We start from the raw sequence: 20489 nt of genomic DNA, 5'->3' as shown, positions 1-20489 counted from the left end.
TTTTAAGTTATTTCCGCTTAGGACAAAATATGAGGAAACTCCTCATTGAATTTGTTCTTAAATGATCTCCACGCTGTTTCCGTAGTCACAGGATATTCAGGGTGGGTAAAGTTGGGAGTAGGGGTCACCTTCTGTCGTGCTCCCATAAAGAAGGACACTTGGTATCACTCAGTCTTATAACCTTTTAAGAAAGGAATCCTATCTCTGTTCCAGCCTCTTCCAGTCAAATGTGAAGGAGAACTGGATTACTCCCTTATGTTGAAAAGGCCTTGAACATTCATGAAGCCCCAATCACGCCCCAAGGACGTAGCCACTAAGAGGATCCAATGGGTCCGGACACCCCCAAAATTTTCAATTGTTTCAATTAGTTTTTAGTAAATGATTATTATTATTTAAATAATTCAGTATTACTAAAATGTATGCTGAAAGATCCTTCTCAACATAGATATGGGTCAATAACTTTTTAAGGAACAAAGTGGGGCCTTACTTTCTGTCCACTTTGGAAAAATATCAGTTATCTTGACACCCCAAAAATTTTTTCCTGGCTATGTTCTTGCCAATCACTCCAACCGGTTACCCATATTTAGGTAATACATAGTTTTTTTCTCTACAGCTTCTACTGACAGGTATAAACCAGCCACAAGTGAACCCTCCTGGAGAATTATTCTTTACATACCCCATGTCACAAGCAGGAACTACTTCGTTAATAAGATCAACAAGTTCTTTGCACACAGTGCCTTTCAGTTGCTTGTTTGAATATTCTTTACATTTTCCTTTCTTCAGATAACATCAATAACAACAAATGTTGGTCAAGTTAACCAACATGAAAGTGCATCAAACAGCCATGGCTCCAACAGAACGATGCACTAAGGGGTAAAAGATAAATATTAATACTTGCACAGAAAGCCAGAAGTAACTACCATCCTCACTATTGCACAACTGCCTATAGCGCCCATATACATCATGTTTATCATGCAGTGCTCGTTAACCTAAATTTGTTTGTCTTGATTTCAGACTTGCCAAGCAGCGTAAATTGTAACCCATGCAAGTAATTTTCAGGACACACCTGTTTAAGGACCACTAAACACACAGTTCAGTGTTTAGCAGTCGGTTTGAAATTAACCCTATTTCTTCTAGGTGACATTAGACTTAGTGACATACAGTTCTAACAGAAGATTCTAACGGAATATCGGGCTGACACATGAAAAACCCTCTTGGTGTGTTTAGAAAAACAAATTTTTGTGCTTGTAATTGTCTTCATTGAATATTGTTATTCCCATAATTTCAACTCAAAACTAAAAAATACTACAGGCTCTAGTATCAACATAGGCTATAGTCCAATCAAGAGGAAATTTAATAGGCAAAGTATCTTTCAGGAATAACTACTTTTAGAAGTATTACCAACTGATAAAACAACATTTAGAATAAGCCTTTCTGTAAATTCTCCAGAAGTTTACCAATTAAAATAAACAGGATCATTAAAAGGGAGGAGGGATTAAAACCAGTAAATGTGTTTGTCAGTTTTATTAACTGTAAAATGTTGTAAAAATATAACTTCAATTATGATTTCAACATAAATACACAATATATGGTACAAGTACAAATACTTATAAAAATAATAAATTAATACAGGACAAGTAAGTTTGAAATTCATCTTATGTATTTCTTGTTAGAAAATACTGTTCATTCCAGAATAGTATCAACTTGACGGTGTAAGATTGTCAAGGTTAAAGTATTTATGTAGCATATCTAAGAACTTGCAATACTGATCTTTCTAAGTGTACCAATTTTTGTTTAAAAGAAATTTCTTCCCAAGTTTTCATAATAAATATTCTAAAATACTATTCTAGATCAAAACTTATACTTATTCAATTGAATGAAGTGAGTACCTAATTAGTAACAAAAAATAAGTTTACTATAAGGTAGAAAAGACATGTTTTAAAAACTAATGTAACAGTATATTTAAGACAGGTGGGGGGAGTCTTGGGTGCATGGGATGATATAGGCATTGGAAATTTCACAGCTATTTAGGCCAGAACACAAGGCATTAAATTTTGTAAATACAATCAATTTTATACAAAAATTTAAAATTTAGGCGTTTTTGAAGTTTATATGTATATGTGTGTAAGGAAAATAGGTGATTGGCAAGTGAAGGAAAATTGTTACCTTAGAAAATGAAGAGAAAATGGGGAAAAGTTCAAGGGTCTTTTACCATCATGTTTCATTTTTTGCAGTCTTCCTAATGAGAGGGAGTTTGAAAATTCCTTCCCAAAATCTTTTTTTCAACATTTGTTCAAATTTTGACATCGAACCAATGGTGATTGTTGCATATTAAACATCTTATTTTAACACCTTGGGAATTTTGTCCACTGTTCTAGAGTCACTGTGTTGGAAATGCTTTATTTCAAAAGTAAATATTGAGTCTAAATTGTGTGTTAGTGACATTGAAACTAAATTATTTCAAAAACAATAATACCTTAACATGTAATCTTTTGTGAATTTCTAATATCTCTAGAATAAAAAAAAATAGAATGAACTCTTGCATCGCCTGTAACATTTGAAAAATAGTCTGAAACATGTGTCCAAACACCACATGTATAAATATAAGTTATTCCCAAAATGGCGAACACAAGATAATGTCAACTATATCAAATAAAATTATTAGCAATTGAAAAATTATGGTGGGCTAGTTTCAATATCTGTAGAAATGCACATAGTATGAGAGTAAACTATATTTGTTTCACCCTGTATTCAATCTATTAACTATTAACCCTTTAATTGCCACCAAATCAGGTTTACACACCCATTACCAAGTGCCAAGTGTAGTTTTTGTGCTGAGATTTTTCAGCACTGAATACGAGTATTTTTTTCCCATTTTTGTGCATACTATTGAATAAGCATTCTAACATTTACATCTTATAGTCAACAATCTCAAGATTTATAAATGTTTTTAACTCCAAGTAGAAGTTGACAACAGAAAAGAAAAACGTAATAATTTTGTAATTAGTCAACTATTAAAAAAATATATTAAACAACATTCTGTAAAACAAAAAGCAGAAAAAACATAAATCTTCTCAAACTCACATATAATACGATGCATCCAAGTAATTTTACTAATATCCACAAGACAGCAGCACCAACCTGGCAGCATTCTCCTACAAGTTTCTGACCCAATAGAATCACAAATAGCAAAATACACCACCTGTCTTTACGTAAACAAAACAGTGATTTCATAACGAGGTAACTAAGGCGTGGCAGTTGTTCACAAAATTAGTATTGTACGATATGAGCGTGATGGTTAAAAGGTAAATATAAATATATTTACTAACAATATATACTATCTTATAGTAAAAATAATATAACTAACTAAAATTACCATTTAACAATAAATACTTTTCCTTAATTGTATGAACACATTATGTAAATAAAGAATTTTCAAATTAAGAACAGTTTATATTCAAAATAGTTCATTAGAATATATAATAAATTTATCAAAGTTCAGGAAGTACAAACTAAATATGTAAACTAACTATTATTTTCAAATTGAACATTACTACAGAACTAAAATTCTTTCAAAGGTACATTTTCTTTTTCTGAGAATAAATATCCACTTATTATTATTCAAAGATGGCAGAATTATGCCTCAGTGAAAATTTCAACCAAGGTGAATCACTATTAAAAACTTGCTTCCAATTGGTGTTTTTACTTGAAAACTTAGCAGCATTATAAACACACGACTTTACAGCGAGAGTATGTATTCTTTATAGCCTTCTAATCAATTCTAATGGAAAACAAGCTGACAGCATAATAGTATAAACCCCTGTTATGTACAGGATGGGTGAAAGGCACTGATATTATTATTTTAACTTAAAATTTTAGGTAGTCATATCGTCTATGTGCATCCCATCATACTCAACACACTGTTTTATTCGGCACCATGTTCGTTTATTCATCCTCTTAAGCAAATCTGGTGTGATTGTTGTACACAAAACACAAACTCCTTCTTTCAGCTGGTCATTTGTGGTGTATGGATGTTTCTGCACCCTGTCTTTAATAATACCCCCGAGTACATTGTCTGATGTGGTAAGGTCTGACTTCCTGGAGGCCAGGGCAATGGGGCAGAGGCTTCATCTGATCCTTGACCTATTCAGCAGTTTGGAAAAAATTTCGTTAAGGCAACCTCGAACTGTCAATGCAAAATGTGGTGGAGCACCGTCCTGTTGGAAAGTAATGTTTTCCATTAATCATCTGGTTCTCAGTTGTGGGAACTATCAATCGTTCAGCATTCTCAGATAAGTTTCCTAGTTGTAACCCATAAAAAACAAGATTAAAACGATGTTTACCTGCCCAAATCATCACATAGACATTTCAATAATGGGTGCTTCCATAAATTGCACATTCATCAAAGTACACATTTACATTTACAAAGTAGACGTTACATTTATCTCTTTCTGTACGAAAATGCTGGAGCTACAATTGGCAATCTTTGTCATGTTTGTAGAAATCGTGATCACTTTACTGCCACCACAAGGTAACTGCCATTTTTGTTAAGGTCCTTTGGAATGTAATTCCGATCTTGAAATGTTTAACTCAGCTGAAGGTTTACATGTTGATTTTATATGGAGATCGCTGAATTGACTCCTCCACAGCATCACAAGCCCCGAAACGAATGCTTGGCCTTCCAGTAAGTGACACATCAAGAACACTTCCCGTTGCAAAAGCTTTATTACACTATGTTAATAAAGATTTCCCATTCAATGACGGTTTGCCAAAATGCACAACAAAGTCATTTATAACTTCATCCATAGTTTTTTACTACTTCTTGGACATTCTAGAACCCAAACACAAGAAACCAGATACTTGTATTCGCCATTATTCGCTCTAAGATTGGCAGTCTGTGCAGCATGACCTTGGCTGTAACCGTCAACCCCCCTCCACTTCTCGTGCTCCTAACATCCCTCCCCTCCACTAATATTACTAACCACTACCTGATACTTACAAAGCTTGCATCAGTGATGGTATAGACTTTCACCCAGTCTGTAGGGAAGTTTACAAACTAATGCACATTCATTTGTTAAAACAACAACGTTCAATTCATCATACTATAATTTTAACAGATTTATTATTTTACAACAACTTTTTAATAAAATAGAAATTTAAACACAAAACAATATGTTTTTAAAGCTGCAATAATGTATAAAATATTTCACAGAAGGTTTCAGCTGAGTAACTTTCTGTTTTAAAATGAATTTATTTAATAACAAAATAAATAATACAAAACAAACAAAACAGGAATACAAAATAATTTAATTTTTGTAATGTACTTCAATAGACAGGAATTTTTAATAATTGCATTCCAGAGAATTGTGTCACTATTTTATTGAGTGACAGAGCAGAAACCGTGTAAACACAAGCTGAAATACTGTACCATAAAATCTGATGAACACTACCTATCTCAACGGTATTGGTTACAATTGTTAGGTCTAAGAGTATTACAAAAACAGCAGTATTGAAATAAAACTTATTTACTTAACTTGAAATATATTGTTTGTCTGACCTTTGGTATAAAAGACATTTTTATTACTTCCACAATATAAATTTTGTCAAAATCACTTTGTCTGAACTTTCTTCAGTACAAAAATTATTATTTCTAGATGAGCTTTATTATAGTTTAATGAACATATGGTTATATGGAATTTGAACAGACACGATACTCATGTGCAATAAAATAAGTAATGGAAGGATATGCAAAATATTATTTAAGCAATCGTTATATTTATCAACTTTTACAATACCTATGATAGAGGTGTAATTGTGCAAATTTACAAACCATATTGTCAGCTTTTCTTTCAAATTACTCCTTTTCACTACCAAATTACTACTCCAAAGTCTTGTGCGCCTTAATATAACAACTGGATTAATTCCTTTAAATCACTAAATAAATGCTTTTCAAGAATATTTTTAATAAACTAGCACCAGTAAATGCAAGACATATAGTAAATAAAGCTGTCACAAGCAACTAATTTTAAAAAAATGTAAATTAACATTATAATATATTTAGTGTTCAAAAGTACAGTACATCAATGTCAATATTTTTAATAAGCAATGGATTAAATTAAATTCTAGCATCAAAGCATATATAAAGAGGAAAATTAAATGAAAATGAAATGACAGGCATTGGTAGGAGGTGCTGGTATTCACAGTACCATGTTCAAGGAAACAGGATTTTCCGGACATTTGTCATTATTCAGTGATATAAGCAATGAGTAACAAGTTAATACAGGTCTCAGTGAATGGTCATACAGTGCAGACCTGTTGTGACCTGTATACTTTAGTTTTGCATTAATAAGTGGGGTCTGTTTTTAAAAAGTGCATGTTTAGATATAGCGTGCTTTGATTTAACAAAGAACATGTTTATTGTGATTCCTTACTTATGAGTGTCACAATGCTTTAGTATTTGTTTACTTAACCTAGATAGTAGCTATCTGTTAGGTGAGTTATCCACCTGATGAAGAGATCAGATTGCAGATCTCGAAATGGAGTGTTACTGATTCTTTTATTACTGCATGATGGAAAATGTCTGGAAACATATTGTTTCCTTCACAATCCTTCCAACACCAAAAAAAAATTTAAAACAAAGAACCCTGTTTAATTCAAGAAACCTCCACTAATAAAATATAATGGGCTCCATCAGCCCCTGCTGTTTGAGGTCCTGTTCCAGCTTCTGATATTCAATACATCCGATCCAACTCTGAAAACCCTAGTGTTTCTCTACATTAGCTAAGAGTTTAGCACCAAACTAACCAAGAAGTCCTGACTTGAGATTTCCATATCGCAAAACAGGCGATCCTGGACCACAAGATGACGTTACTTGTCTCCGTGTTATACATATGATACTGAGCTAGCATTAAAAACTAATTATCTTAATCCTGTACTACCTTCAAAACACACAGTTCCCTCAACATTGTATCCACATTCCATGCCACTATCCAACCAGGATCATACAGCCCTCAAATACAGCATATCATGGCATTTAAGGTGGCCATCATAAAATTTTGTGGCAACATTGAGTCATATGGCAAGATAATCTATGAAAATTGGTTCTGTGCTAGACATCCTTCCTCTTGTCTTGTGTATTAATGATGGGATGCTTTTGATCTGTACAAACTTAACACAATCCTGGCCTGAGACTCAGAGTGAAGCGAGTCCACAGATGCAGTTGAGGTAGAAGTATGCCCGTTTTTATATGCCTTGCAACTGGCTCTTAGATGATGTTACACACAATGCTGCATACCCCAACAGAAGTTGCACGGCTTGGTTGAAGTAGGCAATTGTGTCTCTGTAGCAGTTCGGTATGTCTGCCATTTTATTTTGAATATAGAAAACCCAGAAAAGACTATGTTGCGTTGAACTGCTCAAACTGGTTATAAAAATCGCACTAAATCCTGAGGTGGATTTCAGAATCTTGCCTTGTTAGAATATCAAGGCATACTCCTCTAAACCAAAATCATATTTCACTCATAAACAAATGAACTTAAAGAAAAGGGTTAAGAATGGGGTGTATGTTAATGCACAACTCTCTTAATTTTGATTAAAAAAGGATCAAAACCATTGGTAGATATCCTTGTAAAAATTTTTTAAAAGTTTACCTCAATAAGTTTATGAACTTTACTTTAAGACTCCACCAACTGATAACCTTAATAGCAAATATATTACTAATTATAACATAATTTTATTTTTCTTCTTCTGTTATGACTTAAATGATTATGGCTGCAGCAATACCAGCGGCACATACATGTCATATGGATGGTATTGTAACAAAATAGTATATATATACTATTTTGTACAACATATATATTTATACATATGTGCACAGAAATACAGACACAAGCCGCATAAGGCAAGCTACAAGTTGATTGTGAAAAGGGGAAAGATGCAAATACTATACAGCAAATACAGCATGCAATGCTGCTCTAAGAGGCATGGTTGAAACAAGCCTTAATGTTCAGGCTCTATTTCAGTTCAAAACATCTGTTTAACTGTGAAATATTATAGCCCGCCCTCTCTCAGTTAAGTATTTTGTACATAGTTGTTCTTTATCATTACAAGTAAGAGCATTTGGAGTATAAAAATATTCACTTTCTGATACACTACAAAAAGGGCACCAAATTAAAAATCAAAAAAGATTTTCTATGCAGGCTTTGTAGTTTACCAAGTAAACCAGAGATTTGTGAAAAACGGAGAGGGGCATCTTGTCTAACGTAGTGACATGGAAAACCTCTTAGTAACATTTTTGGTAGCCAATACCATGTATAGAATTGTGCAGAAATTTTGTCTTTCCCAATAATACATATCAAACATAAACTATAATAAATATTTGGGATGGAGAAGGAAGTGCAAACTTTTTAAGCACTGTTAAAGATTCAATGGATTGTTGTAACTATCAAATCAATATCTCGTATCAAACCATTTTAATTTTAGGTAACAATATACCATTATTAAATTCTATGTATGCCAATAAATAAACTCAACAAATCAGAGATTTCTATTTTTCTTCCTATTTTAAAATAAATATAACAAATACTATACATTTTATCAAATTTAGCACATTGGTAACTTTGCTGTCAGAAAGGTTTTGGACTGTACAATAATTCTTGGTACAGGTTAGAGAGGTTGACTAGACTTTTATACAATTATTTACATGGATAGTTTATCTTACAGACTACATATAAGTAAAAATAATGCTGCAATGAATATCTCATAGAATGGAGTTGATAAGTGTTCATTTGGGAATCTGAAACAAAAACACAACCTTTACTAAATTTTTATTACTACTCAATCCTATTGGTCGAAAATAAATTGACATAACGTGTAACTGAAAAGTGTAATATTAGTGGTAATTATTTCTCAAACCAACATGAATACTAACATCTTGCATCATCCTTAAACCTGGAAGCGTCTATCAGAAATTATAAACTGTGCATTACTTTTTGTAGGTTTTACAGGGTCCCTTTGTAAATGTCAAAAAACTTTATTTAATATACTTGTATAAAGTGTTATATATCATTGTTCTTGTTAAGAATCTAGCTATATAATTTTATAGTAAAAATATAAGATGTTTCAAACATCTGAAATAGCCACATTGTAGGAAATTTAGTTGTGGATGCAAAAATATATAGTGTTATGGGGTTTATAAATAGAAAATGGAAACATTTTTTATGTTTACAGAGAAAAGAGCATGGAGGCAAATGTTTGCCCATTTTCTGTTGCTAAGCAACACATTGAAATAACCATAATAAAATTGACTCCTGCAAGTTAATGTGTTTTTCTACCTTTTTATGAAATTAGCTGTCAAGATTCCATTAGAATGTCACGAATATCACTCAACCAACAAGGATACCCATTCTGATGTATTAAATAATCAACTGCACATGACAAAACTTTGCTCAATTCAATAAAGACTTCCGAACAAAGAACAAAATTATTTCTTTTATAAACAAATTACACCACTACACAAAGGTTAACAACAAAATCACATTTAAGAAAACCACACACAGATTGTCCACTAGAAACAGGTTAAAACAAAATAAAAGCCAATTAACATTATAAACTCATAGGCTTTCAATAATTTATATATCATTTAAAGGGAGTGTGACAGGTAATAATGCTTTTAGCGGTAAAATACAAAGCGACAGAAACAGGGCACTTTGGAAGTTACGCATCGATACCAAATGGGTTGGTTGATGCTTCCAGGGTCAATATAATTCTGCTCACATTTTTTGTTTTATGCAATCGTAACATTTTTTACTATTTTATTATTTAATTGTATTCAATTAATATTAGTATTGATAGTAAGTTGTACAAATAAGTGTACAGTAGGAAAACCAACCCACATCAGACAGTTATTATAAACCATAAACTTAATAGTTTTACAGTAGAGTAATTCGTATAATACTTATCAAGGCTAAAGTTTTTTGTTACTCTATTGTATTTACCTATGAAACTAACAATATCCAAGATTTCACAATATTTTGTACACTTTAATCAATTAATATTTATACTCCAATTAATGATGCAAAGCAGACTAACAATCTACAGTTTTTCTTCAGGTGTAATCAATGTCCACTTGGTCTTCTAAATAAACAGATAAAGAATATAACAAATTATATTCCTGAGTAGTAGGCTGTATATATCAGTAACACACAATATTCTATACTGTACATTTTTACTCCTTGAGTGCCTGATAAATTCTTTTATAATGTACACTTTACCTCTTTCAAATTAATACTACAACAATAATTTTAAAACTAAATTAAATTTGTCTAATTGAATCAATTTGGCAAATGCAAATTCCAACAGTGAACAAAAGAAACAAAAACAGATTTTGGTCATTTGAAATCTATTTTAAGATAATCATAACTCTCTTTGAAATTGAGGAACTCAATATCAGTTACGAGAGAGTCCAACGGATGGTAACAAAAGACTTGACGAGGGTTGCACGTCTGTTATCCATAACGAGGGAAATCAATTGGAGATTTCAAAATGGAATTTCAATCGATTCCAACAAGAAGGTAAGACTTTTTAACCGCATTGTTGCCTGTGATGAAACTTGGGTGCGGTGCACCATTACAAACCTGAGTCAGAAAAGGCAGTATGGAATGTAGAAAGAGTGATGAGAAGGAAACAGTAAAGGCAAAGACACAGTTTTCTGCTGAAAAGGTAAGTGCAACAATTTATTTTTCATTGGCAAGGTGCTTCATGTTGATTTTCTCCACAATCAACACGCAAAATGCACAATGTTATTGTGAGTAGTGGATGGTGCAAAGTTATCATTTTGAAGGTAAAGGAAGCAGCAAAAAGACAGAAGTGTCATTCTTCTCCACAACAACACCAGACCTCATGGAACTAATAGGACAAGGCAAAAAGTGGTTGAATTGGGATAGAAAACACTTAAACATCCAGTGTAGTCTAGACATTGAGACTTATCTTTTTGGGCCCCTCAAAGAAGCAGTTGGAGGCAAGCATTTCGAGAATAATGAAGCGGTGGAGGCATTGGTGCTTCAGTGACTAAGAGACCGTCCAATGAATTTTTACAATAATGAAATAAGAAATAAAAAAGCTCCCAAACCGATGGGAATTTGTATTTCAAGAGTGGAACAATATCTAAAATATATGTGATATATTTATAAGTTTAGTAAAATCAAGTCCTAATTTAACAAACATTATTACGTGTTTATATGTGATACACCATGTTAAATCATTCTCACTGAAAGCCGAAATTTTATATTTTGCCAAACTTCTTTTATACTATATGGAAGCAAGAATGTGAAATGAAACATTTCAACCTCAAATGTGTCTATGTTGTGTTACCTCGTATAAATCACATAGGATGCTATGAGTCTTTTCATAGAAGGTGAAGATTAAGGCATTCACTATAGATGCCTTCAGTAGACTTGGCATAAGGCCTTTAAACAGACCCAGTAACTTTTCCTCTTTTACGGTTTCGGACAAGCAAGTGGTCAAGGAGGAGCATAAGAAGTTCTGCAAACAAAACACAACTGTGAAATAATTAATGCCTCCTCATTAGAAATCTAGCATATAATTCACAATTTGCCCTACATAAGTAATGTAAAAAATCACAATAAATTACTACAAAAGTTTTGTTACAATAGAAACATTTGCAAACATTTTAAACAACTATAAACACATCACATTGTGTCATTTTGTCTTAACATATTATATGTTACAAAAATGGAACTGGAATTGTAACTCTTCTTCCATAAGTTTAATTCTTCCACATACTGATGAGATAACTCAATCTGTGAAGAAAATTAATAGGTTTTGTAATAGATATTAAATTTCTGCTTGATATTTATCAGATATGCTCATATTTATAAATAGTTCCACTAGTTAGCATAAAAGAGAAAGTCCACTGCTCGCCCACACAAACCAACAAAATTAAGAAACAAATAACTCACTTACGCACCAGAGACTCTTTTAGACCAAAACAAATTTCAAACTAATAAAATAGATCATTACAACATGAGCATAAGACACTGTGCAAATAGAGATCTCTGATTTATTCACTAAGATCCAAAGGCACTGATCTGTTCAGTAAAAAAAACTATGTCAATCTATATTTGAGCATGGTGTTAATTATGTCATTTAAATCTGCAGTGACAATAAGATACCAGGGATATGATATCTAATAATAGCTTACTTTTCCAAAGCCAATTCTTGCTCTCTGGAAGCCTTGCAGTTGAAGACGCTTTCGGGACAAGTCCATGGGATAAGTGATGATCTTGGCTGTAAACCCTGAGACAGAACCAGCCACCATTGTACCCGAAACTGTCAGTGAACCTTTATCCCCAAGCCACTCTATAAATAACACAAAAAACCACTAATCAATCAGAGACAAATCAATATATTTGGAAAGAATATATTTCATATTAGAGATGTAGCCTCGAAAAGTGTTTGTTAAATAAATATATATATGTATTTAATAATAAAAAACCTTTTTAACACTTTTTGATCTTTTTTTTTTTCGTACAATGTACATTTCAAATTCTAGAAATTCATCTTCAGGTACTATTAGGTTAAGTTAAATTATGAAAATAAATAATTCAAACCAAATTGTCATATGCTTTAACTACCTTGGTGGCTAAAATATAATAATATTAATAGTACCTGAAGATGAATTCCTAGAATTTGAAATGTACATTGTGTGAGAATAAAAAAAAGATCAAAAAGTGTTAAAAAGGTTTATTATTGTGAAGGAAACAGGATTTTTCCGGACATTTGCCATCGTTTCAGTGAAACAAGAAAACAGTAACACTACGTTTCGAGATTTGCAATCTGATCTCTTCTTCAGGTAAAGAACTAACCTAATACATAATTACAAAACTAGGTTTGTAATTACCTAGTTTGTAATTATGTATTAGGTTAGTTCTTTACCTGAAGAAGAGATCAGATTGCAAATCTCGAAACGTAGTGTTTACTGTTTTCTTGTTTCACTGAACGATGGCAAATGTCCGGAAAAAATCCTGTTTCCTTCACAATCCTTCCATCGTCAAAAATAACCTTCAAACAAAGGTTTATTATTATATGTATAAATATATTTCAACCTTTCCAATACAAATTTGCAATATTTGGTATAAAAGCAAAAACAGTTTTTAAAACAGAAAAACTGAAGTCTGAACTGATTCCACAGTAAACATCTAATTAAATAATCAAGGAATAAGTGATTTTTAATTATATCAATTAAAAGTATTTCTTTTTAGTTTCAAAATTTAGTACTGAATAAATAGGGCTGTCATTGGGTGAAGTGAATAAAAAGTAGTACTTGCTTCGTTACACTGATTTTGAAGCAATTACTTCGTTTCAAGTGAATAAAAAAGAAAGCGCTACCAAAGGGTAGTACTTGCTTCATATTTCCGGACCCCGTAGTATTTGCTCCAGATTCATGTGAATAAAACCTAGCAACTACTACCTTGCTGTAGTAAACTGCTTCGTTTTTGTGGAGTCTGGTGTAGGTCAGACTTCGTTTTAGTTCAGTCGGGCATCATGGCGATGTTCATGCACACGTTCGTGAACGTAAGTTATATCGTGAGCGTCGGCACGTCAGTGACAAACAAACTTTTACGGTTTGAGGATGAAAAAGCATTAATTTTTTGACCGCTGAATTTCTGCCTGAAAGTGATGAGACAAGAGGAGGGGCTTTGACACCAAGGGGGAAAATGGAAATTTTTTTACGCGCTGTGGCTGATCCAGGATTTCAAATTGGAGTGGCTGAAGATGTCGGAGTCGATCGCTCAACGGCTTGTAAAACCTTTCACTATGTTATGGACTGTATTACTGACCGAGCACATCATTGGATTTAAATTTCCGAATTCAGTGAGAAAAATAAATGATGCTCAACTCTTGTGGCAGACCCGTTTTAGGCTGCCTTCGGTTATTGGTGCACTTGACTGTACACAGATTGAAATTCTGAAACCTAGATTGTTTGGTGATGAATATGTGTGCCGGAAAGGATACCCGAGTATAAACGTGCAGGCAACTTGTGATGCGACCGAACAATTCATCAGCATCTGTGCAGAATGGCCGGGTAGTGTTCACGACTCGAGAATTTTGGAGAAATAGCCAGGTAAGAGAGGTTATAGCCAGATATGATGGGGCTGCTTGTCTGTTGGGAGACTCGGGGTATGGAATTTCACCTTGGCTTATTACTCCCTTCAAACCTCCCCGCAATCAAGACGAAATACAATTTAATCAGCTGCACGCTCAAGAAAGAGTTATTGTTTGAAAGAGTTTTTCGGTCAAAGTTAAAAAAAGGTTTCCTATAATAGCAAACTGTGTGAGGATTTCTCTGGAAAAAAATTCCCAAACTCATTGTAAGCTGTTGCAGTTCTACATAACATAAGTAAACATTTGAATGATAACTTTGGACTATCAGCTTGAAGAAAATCCTGCCCTTGAAGAAGAACAAGAAGAGTTAGCTGCGAAAGAACAAATAGAAAATGCCGTAACAAAAACTCGAGGTGTGTTGAAAAGCGTCAAGAGATTATCCAAATTCTGTTTTAAATAATACTTGACATTTTTTATGCTGCAAAATGTATATATTAATGTAATTGATGGTTGTTTTTAGTTGATTTTTAAGGCTTGTTTAGGCGTCTGTTATTATTTCATACTTAACTTTAATTTTATCGAGCATATTTGTGAAATCTGAAGTTAATATTTTGCATTATTGATTGTACTCTTTATGTTAAATGTATGTTGTTCTAAAGTATTATAAAAAAAATATAAAAAATAAAAAATATATATATATATGTATGTATTCTTTGTTTAAAGTTTGTTATTGACAATGGATGATTTGAAGGAATAAACAGGATTGCGGACATTTGCCATCTTTAAATGTTACAATAAATGATAACACTACGTTTCGAGGAATGGAAATCATCCTCTTTTTCAGGTGTAAAAAAACTTAAAACATTAAAAATGTGGGCTGTATTTTTGTCACGTTTTATTGTCAAGGAGGTGACATCAGGTTCTATTTACAGGTTTAATTCTATGTTTAAAGTTAATTGTTGACAATGGTTGATCTGAAAGGAATAAAAAGGAAATTCCGGACATTTGTCATCGTTAAGTTTTACAAATTAAAACACGACGTTTCCAGAACTGGAATTTGTTCTCTTCTGCAGGTAAATTAAATAAAAGATTCCAGTTTTCTAAATGTCTCGTTTAATCGACGATCGCAGGACACACATGATTTTTATAGTTTTTTTTGTTTTAATTATTATTTTTTTATATAATTTTTTTTGTTTTTTAATTTTATTATTTTTTATTTATTTTTATTTTCCTTTTTATATGGGGGGATAGGATTTGGAACTTACAACAAATTATTTATTAATCAAACAAAGAAAATAAGTCTCCGTGTCAGATGAAGCATCATTGACAGTCTTCTTCAAAATTGTTTAGCAATATTCTTTCTTTTTCTATCTGGATTTTTTAGAGTTCCATTTGTTGCAGCAAAACTGCACGCTTGTAATTGCGGAGTGGACATATCCCTTGTTTCGTCCGTTTCTAGCATTGACAGCATTTTCGCTCCTTTTCTCACAGCTACCACAGGCTGCTTTGATGTAATCACTGAACAACTTGGCTGGTGTTCTACTTCCATGTTATCAGCTCCCTTCTGTTTAGATGAGGTTGTGTTTTTAGCAGATTCACTTCACAAATTCCTACTGAAGCAGCTCCCGGCACCTTTTTAAAAAACAGGATTTTTCTTCTTGTGTAAGGAGCAGTAAGAACTCTTTCTCCCAGTCTTTAAGTTTAATTTTTTTGTTTCCAGTTGCTGTTCTATCAGTTTTTTTCTTTATTTTTGTTTTCATGTTGTTCACCATTTTTTAGAGTTGCGCCGGAGTAACTATTTTCCCGGTGGCTTTAGAATATTCTGAACATATGATATCCCAAGCTTTCTTCTTAGCACACATGACACTTGGCACTTTAGACTTTTCTACGACAACTGAATTTTTCACTCAATAATCACACGAAAAAGTGTTCTGTTAACAACGTCCTGCTCAACGTCAGCACAGTCACCGGCCTCATCACTTGACGACATAGTCAGCACCCAGAATGGTAAGTGACTGACAGACAGCAGACAAGTGAGTCATGCACCGACGAGCCGGTACATGGATATCCCAGGACAGGACTCCGTTAGGAACGTTGAGTTTTGTTCACCAACATGCGGTGAGGGGTTATCGATAAGAGAAGGAAAATAAAGTGAAGTAAGTGCTATAGGGTAGTAAATACTACGGTAGTAAATGCTTCACCAAATCCGGACGGCCCGAAGAAGTACTTACTACCCAGTGGAAGTATATTATTATTCACATCGTTCTGAGAAAATGCTACTACTTCGAAGTATTTACTTCAAGTAAATACTACTTTTTATTCACTTCACCCATTGAGTACAAAAAAGCTGTCCACACCACAAGCCCACCATAATCACTCATCCTATACAGATGAATTGAATTAAAAATCTCTTTATTCATTGAATATTACATTTTGTATACATCGAATAGTGTCATACAAAATTACTTAACTAATATACTTATAGACTAAGAGGTTATAATGTGATAAAATACTCTAATCCTACAATCAATCTAATCACAAGTGCCCCAATTAAGCTATTAGCAGCTTTAAGCTATATATGCAGTTTGGAGCATGTAGTTGTGTAGAAAAAAACACTTTTCACCATTCTTTTGGTCTTTCTTATGAGAGGTATGTTCTTCTTAAAGATAATAAAGAGCAAATCTGTGCTGTACAATTTTCTTTAACCATGAAAGACGAGTAACCCTATATTACTTACAAATAAGAGTGACGATCAGTCACTGTAATCTTATTTATTCTGTTAACCCTTTCAGGGCCAGGACCAAAAATATGAGATGTTGCAAAATTTTTTCACATCTCATATCCCCTTGTGACTAGTCAAAAGTGCCAGGCTAAAATATGGCGATTTTGCAGTCTCTTAGATTAAAATTTATAATTTTTTCATAAAAAATTAGAGAATTACCTAAAGGTTGCACCAAATTACTCGTATAGATATATACTATCAACAAAAAATATATAGATGTAGTTTTAAGTAATTTTAAAATTAAAAAAATAATGTTTTAATAGATTACATGAAAAAAATTTATTTTTTTAATTTTTGTTTTGCAAATAACTAAAAAAGGAAAAATAATTTTACTGTGGGAAGCTATTTTATTAAATTGTATATTTAGAAAGGAACAACCATACGAAATTTGGTGTTATTTCTCTCATAAATCAATTTTTTATAAATTGATATTTTGTACACATTTTGTATAAATACGCATAATTGTACTTCGCAACATTTTTATAAGTGTTAAAGCAAACTGACTCTTACATTGCAAGAAAACTTAAAATAAATATTCAAATTATGGATGTAACAGATGATTGTAGGATTCATAAACAGTTTCAATACAGTTAAAAAACACTATTTACCAAGAAATACATACACAATTTTATTTTAAATTTATTTACACTTTTTCTATTTACAAATGTGCTATTGACAATTTCACTCCCGTGAGATCGCAAATTGTCAGTCATTGTAACTACTACACACAATAGCTAAGCACGTAACAATTAAAACTACTAATATTTACAACCACAAAAATAAAATAATGAAGAAGAATTCAGCATACAATAGAACGATTACACTAAAGCATAAAGAATTAACAACAAAAGATCGGGGTCAGCTGATAATGTCACGTGACAATTACGAAATAAAAATGCATATACCTCCAAAATAAAAATGATATTCATATTAATTATCTACAAATATACCAGGGAATAAAAAAATATAAAACTTTAATTATTTGACATCGTATTTATTTAAAAATACGACGAATATCAAGGAGGACTATATATTGGCACCTAGCGCTTTTCGCATATGTCCACCGACGGCAATATTTTGCCGCCTGGCACTTTTCAGACGCGATTTATGGCGGCAATATATTGCCACCTGGCATGGAAAGGGTTAAACCACTTTTGGAGGAAATTAAGTTAAAACTTGGCATTGTGTATAGTTGGCTTAAAACTATTAGTACGTTCTGGTTTATTGACAATGAATTATGAAACTATTGAGTTCTCTAGCAAAGTCATATGAATAAATGGAATACAATTATTCACTATTTTGTATACCAGAAATCCTTTTAATTTTTTTTTCCTCTTACTTGTAACCTTTTATTCCACTAACAAAGTTGGTAATATTCAGGAAATAACTATGGAATTATACAATATGCTATGTTTATGATAGGCCTACTACAATAAAATAAATACCATCAGCCCACACCTTAACTTTTTCACAGTATTTTATCTAAGAGCAAGGCAATGTGTTTGTTGTGTGTGTGAAAGCTTCCATACAGTTCTTTTGTGCCACTTAAAGAATGCAGGCTTAATTTTTGTTCATCTATTCGAAAACCAGTTTGTGTGAAAGGAGCATAATAGGTTACAATTGTTACAAACTAATTAAATCAACTAAAAAACTCTTATACTCAATAATTGATTTTATAAGGTACAAGAAATTTTGAAATTTTTATTTTAAAATTCTGGAAAAACTATAAATGATAAAGAGATATAGTTAGTGAATTAATAATCTTATTTCTTAGAACAAAGTGGTTTGAGTAAATAATTTTGCTCCATAAATTGGAACTCGTACGAGATCTGGACGAGTAATTTTAAATTTTGTACATAAGAGCATTTCATACAAAGAAAAAATAAAAATACAAAACTAAAACAATTTTTTACTATCAAATTGCAATAAAATTTCCCCTGGTAGAGATTTGTACACTTAGGGAGAAATTTAAGATATGTATAACAAAAACACTCAAAATACTATATTATTGTTTTAACTCCCCATAGAATCAACTATCTCGCATGGGATGTGTTTATATGGATGAACATATATACCAATTTGGACAGCACTCTCTTTGTTGAAAGCATATAACCTTCTGAAAAGATGAAAAAAATAATTCAGCGCCAAAGACATTCAAAATGAACTTTTTGTTCATTGTAGAATTTTGGAGCATTGGAAAAACGGTTTATTGTAGTATCTCTAGATAAAGGAATACAACATTTTCCAATATATAATTTTTTATATATAAAATATTATATATAAAAACTTATATATTGGAAAATGTTGTATTCCTTTATTTTTGTTCATTGTTCGACATCAGACACCTAGACCACAAAAGAGCTGTGTCTAGTTTACCCAGTGGCCATTCAGTTTAGTCTAGATGAAGAGTTGTTCTTCTTGTCTCATCAGATGCACAACTAAGAAAACTACACAAAACGTAGCTATATTGTAAAGGTTTGATTCAATTCGAATGTTAGCTCCATTTCACCTTCTGTTTAGTGTAGCATCTGAAATTTGACACTGTCACAAGCTTTCAGGCACAACTTATATTTTGGATGTTTTCTGACAGACATGGAATCCAGATTCCAAGAATCAAGTCTGTGATAGTATCAGATTTCAAACAAAGCAGAAGGAGAAATGGCGCTGAACTTAACATTCACATTGAATTAACCCTTTTTACCAAAGCTACGTTATGAGTATAAAACTCAGTTGCTCCACCGTGCTTTGGAATTGTGTCTAAAAAATTGCAGAGCACTCAGTTGTACACCTGATGAGACAAGGAGAACACCTTTTCATCTAGATTACGCTTGATTTTGTTTAGGTGTCTCTGATGTCAAAACGATGCAGGTAGTCTGTTTTTTTAGCTTCTTTGCTAACGACTTTTTTGAATCTCTTTAAATGGACGTGGACTCCATATTCCAGGAGTCAAGTCTTCAGACTGTCAGATTTCAGATGCTGCAATAAGCGGAAGGTGAAATGGAGCTGAACTCAAAATTTGCATTATGTGTATTACAGTTTAAATGCTGTTTTTATTGTATACTTGGGGGAAAATACATTTTCACTTTACTGTAATGTAATGTATTTAAGCATGCTTATTTAAAATCAATTTTATTAAGTACATTTAGTGATATTGTATTGATTACTTACATTAAGACTATTTGTATTAGTTATACTTTTTTGGAATACTAATCAAAAGTCCCAAGGGTATTTTTTGAGGTACTATTAAAAATATTTTGTCCTTTTTATAAATTTTTGTGCAGTAGTTAAAAATTGTTTATCTTCATTATTTACATACCAATCTGTATTACTCTTTTTTCTTTTGTGCAGAAAATGTGTATATTAATATTGTATACCCAAAATCTTGTGGATGTTGAGTTTAGCTCCAGTTCACCCTCCTCTTATTGCACCATCTGGAATCTGACACGGACACTGACTTGACTCCTGGTATCTGTAATCACGTTGTCTGATGAGATCCACAAAAAGTCGGCTACAAGAATGGAGAGTCAAAAAAGGACTCTTTACTTCGTTTTGACATCAAAGATACCTAGACTACAAAATATAG

General features: G+C 32.4%; 1 protein-coding gene across 2 annotated transcripts in view; it reads right to left on the bottom strand.

Moving 5' to 3' along the window:
• Positions 1-8454: 8454 nt before the first annotated feature.
• LOC124358887 (mitochondrial thiamine pyrophosphate carrier-like) overlaps positions 8455-20489 on the bottom strand; it is a 31244-nt gene continuing 19209 nt past the window's right edge. For both annotated transcript variants that reach the window (XM_046811129.1, XM_046811130.1), the window contains exons 6-8: positions 12221-12378; positions 11371-11541; positions 8455-8794 (exon numbers count right to left, since the gene is read on the bottom strand). In XM_046811129.1, the coding sequence (XP_046667085.1) occupies positions 8783-8794; positions 11371-11541; positions 12221-12378 (341 nt within the window). In that variant the 3' untranslated portion in view covers positions 8455-8782. The remainder of the gene's footprint in view (positions 8795-11370; positions 11542-12220; positions 12379-20489) is intronic.

Source organism: Homalodisca vitripennis, chromosome 4 (assembly GCF_021130785.1).
Source record: "Homalodisca vitripennis isolate AUS2020 chromosome 4, UT_GWSS_2.1, whole genome shotgun sequence".
In the NCBI taxonomy this organism is placed as follows: domain Eukaryota; kingdom Metazoa; phylum Arthropoda; class Insecta; order Hemiptera; family Cicadellidae; genus Homalodisca; species Homalodisca vitripennis.
Note: the sequence above shows the minus strand (reverse complement) of the source record. Positions and strands in the feature narration are given on the sequence as shown.